Raw genomic sequence first — 12541 nt, 5'->3', positions numbered from 1 at the left:
TGTAGGATTTCAAGATAAACTGTACTGTCCACAGAGAAGTGTATACAAACAGAAATGTACTAATTATCTGTGGTCCCTCGAGAATGGCTATATCCAGCTATTAAAAAACAAATTAAGCTTATTTATAAACATGTCTGTAGCTTATATAATCTATAGCTATTATTTTTCATGTTTTCAGATATTACTTAATACATTCATTTACACATGAAAATGGCAAATGTAAAATGATTTCCATATACTGGCTCTTCTGTGATTTTTATTCAAATAAATCATTTAAATTTTGTTAATGTTTTATGTTAAGAATATCTTTCTGATTATAATATGAATTTAAACCTGTTCATTTTAGAAACCATATTAAATATATTTAAGACTTAGCTTTTAATGCCTACATAATATTCTATCTTATCTTTTCTTTTTTTTTTTTGAGGAAGATGAGCCCTGAGCTAACATCTGCCATGAATCCTCCTCTTTTTGCTCAGGAAGACTGGCCCTGCGCTAACATCCGTGCCCATCTTCCTCTGTTTTATGTGGGATGCCTGCCACAGCATGGCTTGACAAGTGGTGCATAGGTCAGCACCTGGGATCCGAACCGGTGAACCCAGGGCCGCTGAAGTGGAAAGAGGAACTTAACTGCTGCGCCACTGGGCTGACCCCCATAATATTCTATCTTAAGAATGAATGATTCTTCTTCTCTTGTTAAACATTTAGTAGTTTCCAATTTTTTGTTATTAACAGTGCAGTGATGAATACCCTTATATATAAATATTTATCCAAATATCTTTAGAAGAGAGTGCTAGAAGTAGATTCCACGGGGTCAAAGGCTATGAGCATTTTTAGGCTGTTAATACAGTTATTTGTTGCTAACAATGGGGATAGTTCTGAGAAATGCATCATTAGGCGATTTTGTCATTGTGGGAACATCACAGAGTGTACTTACACAAACCTAGATGGTATAGCCCACTACACACCTAGGCTATTTGGTACTAGCTTATGGGACCACCATCATAAATGCAGTCCGTCGTTGACCGAAATGTCATTATGCGCCGCATAATGGTGTATATGACCCAAATTACAACCCCATCAGTGGTGTAATAGTGTCACACCCATCTTCACCAGCCTGAGTGCTATCAAAGCATGTGTTATGCTTTGACAACTTTATAGGTGAAAATGATTATCTTAATTCACACTTGAAAATTAATAATCAAGTTCAGCTCTTCTTTCAAATGTTTATTAGTCATTTTTTATTTCTTCTTTTGTAAAATGGTAGATGTATTTTGCTCAGTTTTTCTATTTGGATATTTACTTTTTGTCTTGTTTTATTTATGAGTATGTTTATGCTAAAGATATTATGTTTGTCCCTCATGTTTGTTGAAAACAATTTTTTCAGATTGTCATTTGTTTATTTTCATTAATGATGCTTTTTAGTAAAAAAGGACTTTACTTTCTTTTAATCAGATCTACATCTGTTCCTTTGTGATTTCTAGTATTCTTTTATTTGGCAGGCTGAGGTCAGTTAAATATATTAATCTATATATTCTTCAGTTTTGCCAGGTTTTCCTTTCAACATTTAACTCTTTTTTCCCCATTGGTATTTACTTTTAAGTAAAGTGTAATCTAAGGATCCAGTTCCCTTACTCCCAAGTAGTTGGACTATCTTTATTAACACCATTTGTTAAATAACTCATTATTTTTTCATACTTTTAAAAAAATACAAGTTGTTCTAAAATATACAAAGTTGTGTTCTGAGGTAAATAATCCTTAATTTTTCAGGGTCTACTTTTAGTAAAGGAAATCCAATTTCTTCTAAATTTAAAAAGCACACATAATGTAACTACTAAAGTGCAGCTTGAGTCTGGCCCCACGGCCTAGTGGTTAAGTTCGCGTGCTCCGCTTCAGCAGCCCAGGGTTTCACTGGTTCGGATCCTGGGTGTGGACATGGCGCTGCTCATCAGGCCATGTTGAAGTGGCGTCCCACATACCACAACTAGAAGGACCCACAATTAAAATATATAACTATGTACTGGGGGTATTTGGGGAGAAAAAGTAAAAAAATAAAAAAGAAGATTGGCAACCATTGTTAGCTCAGGTGCCAATCTTTGAAAAAGTGGAGCTTGATATAAAGTTCCCACCTTGTAGTATACCTTAATAGTATTAGTGAAGGGATATTTTAGCACTTTAGACAAGAAAATGAATTTGGAGCACAGCCTGCTGGTATCCAATAAAAATGCAGCTGAAATAAGTCTAACAGATCTTTATAATTCTCTGAATCACAGTGAATTATACAGCTTTTGGAAAATCTTATAAATTAATAAGCCTATACCTTTTTTGAATTGTAGATTTCTAAGCACAGAATGAAGCTTAGTTAAGCACCTGAGATCAAAACTTTTTTGGGGTAAACTTGACTTGAAACTCAGTATTAATAAAAAAATTATCCATATATGTATACCTATATATAAAATTTAAAAGATAATGCTATTTTATCTGCCAGCTTTCTTAAGATGTGGCCATTGAAATTTTACAGTATTAATCTTACATTTTTCCTCACAAAGCTGAATAATTTTATTCGTTCTTCTGGCAGCTTCTGTAATTTACATTTTCGATCTTTCAGTTTTTCAAGGTCTTCATTAAGACGCCTCTGAACAGTTTTTACACGCATATTGTAATACGTTATTTTTTTCATTGCTGTTGTCTAAGAGTGAGAAAAAAACAAAAGATTAGCTGAAACACAAAACATTATAGGTAATGATTAGTGGTATTACACGAGTGCAATATGTTCTATGTAACACTCTGAAAGTTTTGCGTGCTCGAGTACTGCTAATGATGATAGTTGAAATGATAATAGCTATACAGAGTTCTATATTTATATTTATAAGCAAAATGTAAAATTCCAAAGATTTTCTTTGTGGATAAGATTTTAAATGAGGCATATTCACCTTTATTTCCAGGATGACAACATAAACAGACTACAGACAGAATGCAGGGTACAAAATAGTATTGTTTAGCCAATGAGTCAGTACTGCTAAAGAAAATATACACATTATTCCCATTTGATTAATTTAGGGAAAAAAATAAAGAAATTAAAAAGAATTAAAAGAAATGTAACATTATTCAATTCATTTTTCAAAACCATGGCTAATAAACAAGATTTCATGTTTTTTCCCCCAAATATATAAAAGGATGCTCTAAATGAACTTGTTTCTATATTGAGCAAATTACTAAATTGTCAATCTAATTCAATTATCTTGAATTCCTTAATACCAATGGATCATGCAATTATTAAAAAGTTTACCATGATACACTGATTAGAATACACCAGGTAAATGGTGTTTATGAGTTATATTAGTCAAAAATAAATAGCTGAGGAGAAAATAAAGAAATCAGGTGTACTATTACAATGCGACCTAGTTTAAACTGCTTACTTGAAATAATGAAGGTATTTTTTTTATCAAGAAATCTGTACCTCAAGTAAGTTGGAAGGCTTGCATACTGTTCTTGACATATATTTTCTATGGATGCAGTCTCTTGTTACGTGATTTATTTAGTAGAGAGTGGATAGTCAAGACCCCACCGGAATTATTTGGCATAAAAAATGGAACAGAAACAAATATATGGCATGCTGAACAGGCCAAAGGAATTTCCTTTCCTATGCATATTATGAAGTCCTGAAGTTGAAATCACTAAAGTTCTCTGCAAAAAATAAGGGATTCATAGCATAGAACAATGAAGAAAAAAAAATCCGTTTTAGGATGATGATTAACAAATAAAAATTCCTGATAAAGAAGAGCTTATTTCTGAGGTGCAAATGAGTTAGAAGGAAAAACTGTACTAAGGAAATGGCAAATGGTATTTCTTAATTTTTTGCCTATTTGGAGAAAATAGAAAATCCAATAAAAAGTGCTTTGGATCAGTGGCAGCTAAAAAAATTTCTAATGAATTCTTAAATCTAAGACAACAAGAGAATATAGGGTGGAGGCAGGGCTGCTAGATAAAATAGAAGATGCCAAGTCAAGTTGAATTTCAGATAAACAACAAATGTTTTAATATAATACTTAATAAACTTACTTATACTTATTTACTTATACTAAAACTTTTTTTATTGTTTATCTGAAATTCATATTTAACCTGGAGTCCCCTAGGTGGGGGACCAAAAAAAGATTTAAAAATTCCGCTTTTACTTTGTTTGTAAATTTTATTTTTCAAAAACCAAAAAATTGTAGGATGTACAACGAAAAGTCTGCCTTCCATACTTGTTCCCATCTGCCCAGCTGCCCCATCTTCCGCAGATAACCACTGACTTGTTTCTAGCGGATCCCTCCAGTTTCTTCTACTCTATTAAGAATATACCTATATCTAGAGATAGGAACAAAAATTGTGACATTTGACTATTCCCAAACTCTTCTAAAACCACTTAGTGTGTCATAACAATAAATATGAGTTATCAATCAGGCTTCTTTTCCCCTTGTTGTTGTTTACCCTCGTTATCAATCAGAGTTTTTCATCCTTGCTGTCTGAGCTGCCCCCAGGCCTCCCAGCCTACAACTTTGTAGGCTGACTATATTCAGTTTGCTTTTTGTGTTTGGACTTTTAAGAATTAATGTCACAGTCATTGTCAATACCTTTGGTGGAATTACTTGTTACAGTAAAAAAGTTTTTTGAAAATTAGAATACAATGCTAAATTAAGTTGCATGTGTCTATTCAGTTAAGACAAAATTTGATCCATTTGCTTCTTTGATGGCCAAAAAAAATTTAAAAGTTGTAAGCAGAAATATGCTCAATGACAGTTTCATAGTAATTATGTTTATAGTACTTAGTAATTAAAATAGACTTTTATGCCCATTAACTCATGGGATCCCCACAACAACCCTGTGAAGGGCAGGTACTATTTTCATCATCACTATTTTAATAGTTCAGAAAACTGAAGCTTTGAGAGGGGAAAGGCCTTGCCTAAGTGACAGATAGTAACGGATGCAACCAGGGCTTAAACCCAAGTCTTCTGATTTGAACTCCCATATTCTTTGCTCTGTCCCATGATGACCCTGTGCTGGTCCTGCTAGTAGGTCCTGACTTCACTTGCCACTTGTAGTTTACACAAACTACTCCACAGGCATGGGTGGAAATTTAAAGAATCAATAGTACTATTCAGGAGTTTATCACCTTAGAGAATTGCCACAACCTAGTATAACCTGTCTTCTTAATGAATGGTAATGAAGAAAGCATCTTGGAAATCTATATGCAATCATTAAATTAAAAATACTTTGAATTTGAAAAATCATTTTGGTCTGAATCAAAAGTTGAGCTATATTATATATCCTGTTTGTGCCTTAAAAGGTAAAGAAAGGAGAAATATCTTACAGTGGGAAAACTGAAATATAATGACATAATTTAAGACAAGATTTTAGGAACTGCATAACAATTCCTTATTTCGTTTTTTAAACTAAAATACCTCTGACATATAATGTATGAGAAACTCAGTCAGAATGTCACAAGAACCTGCCTTTCTCAGTTCTTCTCATTCTCCTCTGCAGGCTCCTTCCCTCTCTCCAGTCTCTAATGCCCAAGTAACACACTTCCCCATCCACACTATCCCCTTGGTGATTCATCCAGTCCTCAGCTTGGTACCATCTTTCTACTTTCAATTTTCATAATTATATCTCCAAATTAGGCTACTCTTTTAAATAGCAGGCTGATATATCCAATTACTTATTGAACATCTCCCTTTGGATGTTGAAAAGGTTGTTGAAACTCTATATGCTTAAAATTAAACTGTGATTCTTCTAAATCTACTCCTCTATAACTCTTTCTCATCTCATCAAATAGCAACCCCATCCCTCCTTCAGCTGCTTGGGCCAATAGCTTGGAATTATTCTCCACTTCTTCCTCTGCACCTTGCATGCAATCTATCAGCAAGTCCAGATGGGCTCCAAGACGTCATCATCATGGCAGCTTGAGAGGACCCCTTTATCTCTCCCCTTCAATCTACAGTGAATAAGGGAGTGACGCCAGCACCAGGGCAGAGTTGTTCCCTTTGTTTTCCCCCTCTAAGTTACAACCCATCAGACATCCATTGACCAACAAAGGAGTCCCTGCGCAGCACACCAGAATGCCTGAGTGATCCACGCATCTATACATCTGAAGGTGGGTGGACTGGACCTCCTAGGGGCAGGGGAATTAGGGGAGCAGCTCCCTCCTCCTCCCCTGCTGGTGGCAATCTAAAACGCGGAATGCTGGTGGAAACACCAGTACATGCCAGTGACCACAAGCTGTAGGGGCAAACAAGGCACTCACAGCTTGGCCTCTACCTGTCCCCCTACCCCCCAGCAATGACAGGTGGTGCACATGTCCTGAAGATTCAGGACACAGAGCAGAGCCAGTCCCTGCCCGCTCCCTCTACAGTGGTGCTGGTCTTTCCAGCAATGGGGATAACATCTGAGGTGTGAATTTCCCTGGTGGGGGCAGAGTGCCCTGACTGGAGGTTTCAAAGAACACTGGTGTGCGCCAATGACCAGAGGCTGTAAGACCAGCAACAATACTTGTGGTTTAGCCCCTGCCCCTTCCCCAGTAGTGGCAGGTGTGAACTGTGACCTGAGTCTTCAGGAACCATGGCAGAACTCATTACCCATCCCCCAGTGACTGCACCCCTGGCACTGGCTCTACCAGCAGTGGGGGCTGCATACAAGAACCCAACCCCTGGCAGCAACAGTGACACCTGTGAACCCAGAAGCCCTGGCAGTGGTGCTGCCAGCACCCCCTGATAACCCAGGAGCAGCAGCACAGGTGGTGAATGGGGCAGCAATACAACAAGGCTGTGGAGAGCCCATGGAGAGCCAGTGGGGGAACACAAGACCCAGATAACACCAGAAGCAGCAGAAGTGCTCACAGCCTGGTGACCCTAGTGGCAACACCTGAGACTACAGTGACATTCTAAGCAACAAGGCACCAGCAATCTCAGAGGCACAAGCAGCACGAGGAGGGCACTGACGATGCCTCTAGCAAAGGCAGTAGAGAGTGGAAAGTGCAGGCTCTCAAATACAACCAGAAATAGCTCAGAACTAAAGTAACCAAAGTCCTACCCAAATAAGAAAGGTGGTTACTATCACAAATGCACCAGAAGAGGATCAATTCATCAAGTACCATGAGGAACTACAGTAACATGGCAGCACAGAAAGAGAATGATAACTCTACAGAGAGTAAAACATCCACAACTCAACAAACGCTATATTGCCCAACATACCAGGATGCTGGAGAGATCCACACACTGGTACATACAATGGTGAGTGGATTGGAGCACACAGAGGAGGTGAACCACGGGAAGAGCTGAAGCAGTGCCCAGGATCTTGGCCCCCCTGGCCATGGTGGCTGAGTCAGCTGCCCCCAGCTCCAGAGAACCTGGTGGGCAGCAGCAGAGGTGTGTGTGCAACTCCAGCTTCTCAGCCATGGCAACACCTGCAGCCATGGGGAGTGGAGTGGTAGGGGAGGTGGAGCCCCGTGATCCCAGGCCCCCAGCTGCAGCTCAGAGCCTGGTAGCAGCAGCAGAGACATGTACACAATTCTGACCTCCCAACTACAGTGGTGCCTATGGCCACAAGGAAACAGGCATCAGCAGAAGCAGTGCCCATGAACCTGGCTCCTTCCATAATCTCCCCCACCTTCTGCCATTGTGGTGGAGCTTCTGACTCAGGTGATCTTGGACATGACAGAGGCATCAGCCATTCCTGTACTCTCATGGCAACCATGGTGACACCGGCAACAGCAAGGCATCAGTGACCCCCAGAAGTGCAGGCAGCAACAATGAGAGTATCAACAACACCCCTAACAGAGGCAGTGGAGAACAGAATGTGCAATTCTCAAATATAGCCAGAGGAAGCTCAGGTAAGAGAAAGCAAAAACTAGTGCTATAGTGCCACTTACTGAAAACAAAAGAAAGGCCTCTAGTCTCCAATTGCTTAGTTAGAATAAAAACAAACAAAGCTATACCTAAATAAGAAAAGTGTTTGCTACAACAAATGCATTGGCAGAGGAATAACTCAGCAAGTACCATGAAAAGCCACACTAACATGGCATCACACACACACAAGAAAACAATTCTCCAGACACCAAACATAAAGTCATGGAAGAATGTGGTCTAACTGGTAAAATTCAAATAGCTGTCATGAAGAAACTGAATGAGCTACAGCAAAACTCAAAGGCAGATCAATGAGCTCAGGGATAAAACCAAGGAACAGAAGGAACACTTTATCAAAGAGACTCTAAAAAAGAATCAAACAGAAATTCTGGAGCTGAAGAGCACAAGAAATGAGATGAAGAATGAATAAAAAGCACTGGAAATAGAGCAGAACATATGGAAGAGATAATTAGTGAGCTCAAAGATAGAAACCTAGAAATGATGCAGGCAGAAAAGGAGAGAAAATTAATATTTTTTAAAAATGTTGAAATTCTATGAGAATTACGTGATTCCATTAGAAAGGGAGGATACATAAGGATAATGGGAATCCCAAAAGGAGAAGAGAGACAGAAGGGAGCAGAGAGCTTAGTTAAAGAAATTATAGCTGAGAGCTCCCCAAACCCGGGGAAGGAACTGGATATACAAATCCACGAAGCTAATAGAACACTCAATTATCTCAATGCAAAAAGACCTTCTCTAAGACACATGATAATAAAACTGTCAAAAGTCAATGACAAAGATAGACTATTAAAGGCAGTCAGGGGAAAAAACAATAACCTACAAGGGAACCCCCATTAGGCCATTAGCAGACTGCTCAGCAAAAGCTCTACAGGCCAAGAGAGAGTGGAATGATACATTCAAAATATTGAAAGATAAAAACTGTCAGCCAAGAATACTCTATCCAGCAAAGTTATCTTTCAGATATGAACAAGAAATAAAGGTTTTCCCAAACAAACAAAAGCTGAGAGAGTTCAACGCCACTAGACCTGCCTTACAAGAAATGTTAAAAGAAGCTCTCCTACCTGAGACAAAAAGGCAAAGGTATACAAAACCTTGAGCAGAAAGCTGCAACTCTATATCAGAATAAGTTAGTAAACACTTAATTATAACATAAGAGTTAAAGGGAAAGGAAACATTAAAAATAACTATAACCACTTCAATTTGGTAATGAATTCACAATACAAAAAGGAACAATTTGTGAGAACAAAAACATAGAAAGGGAAGAGGAAAAAGATAGAACTTGCATAGGTAAATGAAGATAAGATGCTATCAGCAGAAAAAGGACTATCTTTTCTATGAGACCTTTTATACAAACCTCACAGTAACCACAAAACAGAAACTCAGCAGAGTCACAAAACATAAAAAAAGAGGAAACTGAGAAACACATCACAGAAGACCACCAAACTGAAATAACAGACAGAAACACAAGGAAAAAGAAACAATAAAATTATACAGCTAACAGAAAACAAGATAAAATGGCAATATTAAGTCCTCACATATCAATAATCAGTCTGAATGTAAATGAATTGAATTTACCAATCAAAAGACACAGAGTGGTTGGATGGATTGAAAAACAAGACCCCACAATATGCGGCCTCCAGGAGACCCATTTCAGCTCTAAATACAAACATGAGTTCAGAGTGAAAGGATGGAAGATGATAGTCCAAGCAAATGGCAACAAAAAGAAAGTAGGTATAGCCATACTTATATGAGACAAAACAGACTTCAAGCTGGAAAAGATAACAAGAGACAAAGATGGACATTATATAATTTTTAAAATTTTCCTTTTTCTTTGTTTTGGAGGAAGATTAGCCCTGAGCTAACATCTGCTGCCAATCCTCCTCTTTTTGCTGAGGAAGACTGGATCTGAGCTAACATCCATGCCCATCTTCCTCCACTTTATATGTGGGACACCTACCACAGCATGGCTTGCCAAGTGGTGTCGTATCCGCACCCAGGATCCAAAGTGGCAAACCCTGGGCCGCCGAAGTGGATGGTGCACACTTAACTGCTGTGCCATCGGGCCAGCCCCAAGACATTATGTAATTTTAAAGGGGACAATCCATCAAGAAGACATAACATTTATTAATATGTATGCACCTAACATAGGAACACTGAAGTACATAAAGCAACTATTAACAAACCTAAAGGGAGAAATTGACAGCAACACAATAACAGTAGGGGACTTTATATCCTATTTAAATCAATGAATGGATCATCCAGACAGAAAGTCAACAAGGAAACACTGGCCTTAAATGAAACATTAGACCAGACGGACTTAACAATCATATAGAGAACATTCCATCAAAAATCAGCAGAATACACATTCTTCTCAAGTGTGTATAGAAAAATTTCAAGGATAGACCATATGTTGGGAAACAAAACAAGTCTCAATAAGTTTAATAAGATTTGAAATCATATCAAGCATCTTTTCTGACCACAACGATATGAAACCAGAAATTGGCTACAAGAAGAAAGCTGGAAAAGTCACAGATATGTGGAGACTAACATGCTACTGAAAAACTATTGGATCAACTAAGAAATAAAAGGAGAAATAAAAAAAAATACCTGGAGACAAATGAAAATGAAAACATGACATACCAAAATCTATGGAATGCAGCAAAAGTGGTACTAAGAAGGAAGTTTGTAGCAATACAGGCCTACCTCAAGAACAAGAAAAATCTCAAATAAACAATCTACCATTACTCCTAAAGGAACTAGAAAATAGAAGAACAAATGAAGCCTAAAGTCAGTAGAAGGAAGGAAATATTAAAAACCAGAGCAGAAATAAAAGAAATAGAGACTAAAAAGACAATAGCAAAAGTTAATGAAACTAAGATCTGGTTCTTTGAAAAGATAAAGAAAATTGACAAACCTTTAGCTTGACTCACTAAAGAAAAAGAAAGAAGTTTCAAATAAAATCAGAAACTAATGAGGAGAAATGACAATGGATACCACAGAAATACAAAGGAGTTTAAGAGAATACTATGAAAAGCTATACACCAACAAATTGGCTAACCTAGAAGAAATGGATAAATTCTTAGAATCAAACAACCTCCCAAAACTGAATCAAGAAGAAACAGAAAATCTGAATAGACTGATCACTAATAAGAAGATTGAAATTAACATCCTCAAATAAATCAATGTGATATACCACATCGAGAAAATGAGGAATAAAAATCACAAGATCACCTCAATAGATGCAGAGAAAGCATTTGACAAGATTCAACATCCTTTTATGACAAAAACTCTCAATAAGATGGGTATAAAAGGAAGGTACCTCAACATAATAAAGGCCATATAGGACAAACCCACAGCTAACATTATACTCAGTGGTGGAAAACTGAAAGTTATCTCTCTAAGAACAGGAACAAGACAAGGATGCCCACTCTCACCACTCTTATTCAACATAGTTTTGGAAGTACTAGCCAGAGCAATTAGGCAAGAAAAATAACTAAAAGGGACACAAACTGGAAAGGAAGAAGTAAAAGTGTCACTATTTTAGGATGACATGAGTTTACATATAGAGGAGCCTAAAGAACCCATCAAAAAACTATTAGAAATAATCAATGAATACAGTAAGGGTACAAAATCAATGTTCAAAAATTAGTTACATTTATATATACTAACAGTGACCCAGCAGAAAGAGAAATCAAGAAAACAATCCATTTACAATCCCAAGAAAAAGAATAAAATACCTAGGAATAAATTTAACCAAGGAGGTACAAGACTTATACACTGAAAACTATAAGACATTGTTGAAAGAAATTGAAGAAGACACAAAGAAATGAAAAGATATTTCGTGCTCATGGATGGGAAGAAGTAACTAGTTAAAATGTTCATATTACCTAAAGCAATCTACACATTGAATGCAGTCCCTATCAGAATCCCAATGACATTTTTCATGGAAATAGAACAAAGAATCCTAAAATTCATATGGAACAACAAAAGATTCCAAATAGCCAAAGCGCCCCTGAGAAAAAAGAACAAAGCTGGAGGCATCATACTCCCTGATTTCAAAGTATACTGCAAAGCTATAGTAATCAAAACAACATGTTACTGGCAGAAAAAGAAAGAGACAGATCACGGAACAGAATTGAGAGCCCAGAAATAAACCCAGGCATATGTGGACAACTAATTTTTCACAAAGGAGCCAAGAACATACAATGGAGAAAAGGCAGTCTCTTCAATAAATGGTGCTGGGAAAACTGGACAGCCACACGCAAAAGAATGAAAGTAGACCACTATCTTACACCATACACAAAAATTAATTCAAAATGGATTAAAGACTTGAATGTAAGACTCGAAAACATAAAACTCCTAGAATAAAACACAGGCAGTACACTCTTTGACATCGGTCTTAGCAGCATCTTTTCAAATACCATGTCTCCTCAGGCAAGGGAAACAAAAGCAAAAATAAACAAATAGGACTACCTCAAACTAAAAAGCTTCTGCACATAACAAATGAAAAGACAGCATACCAATTGGGAGATGATATTTGCAAATCATACATTCAACAAGGGACTAATATTCCAAAATATATAAAGAACTCACACATCTCAACAACAAAAAAATCTAACAACTCCATTAAAAAATGG

The 12541-nt window shown here is 37.3% G+C and overlaps 1 protein-coding gene across 10 annotated transcripts in view; it reads right to left on the bottom strand.

Moving 5' to 3' along the window:
- Positions 1-12541, bottom strand: part of LRRC9 (leucine rich repeat containing 9) — a 115510-nt gene that overhangs the window by 87629 nt on the left and 15340 nt on the right. For all 10 annotated transcript variants that reach the window (XM_070593120.1, XM_070593115.1, XM_070593117.1 and 7 more), the window contains one exon: positions 2534-2689. In XM_070593120.1, the coding sequence (XP_070449221.1) occupies positions 2534-2689 (156 nt within the window). The remainder of the gene's footprint in view (positions 1-2533; positions 2690-12541) is intronic.

This window comes from Equus przewalskii, chromosome 25, assembly GCF_037783145.1.
Source record: "Equus przewalskii isolate Varuska chromosome 25, EquPr2, whole genome shotgun sequence".
NCBI lineage: Eukaryota > Metazoa > Chordata > Mammalia > Perissodactyla > Equidae > Equus > Equus przewalskii.
This window is presented reverse-complemented; position numbering and strand designations above follow the sequence as displayed.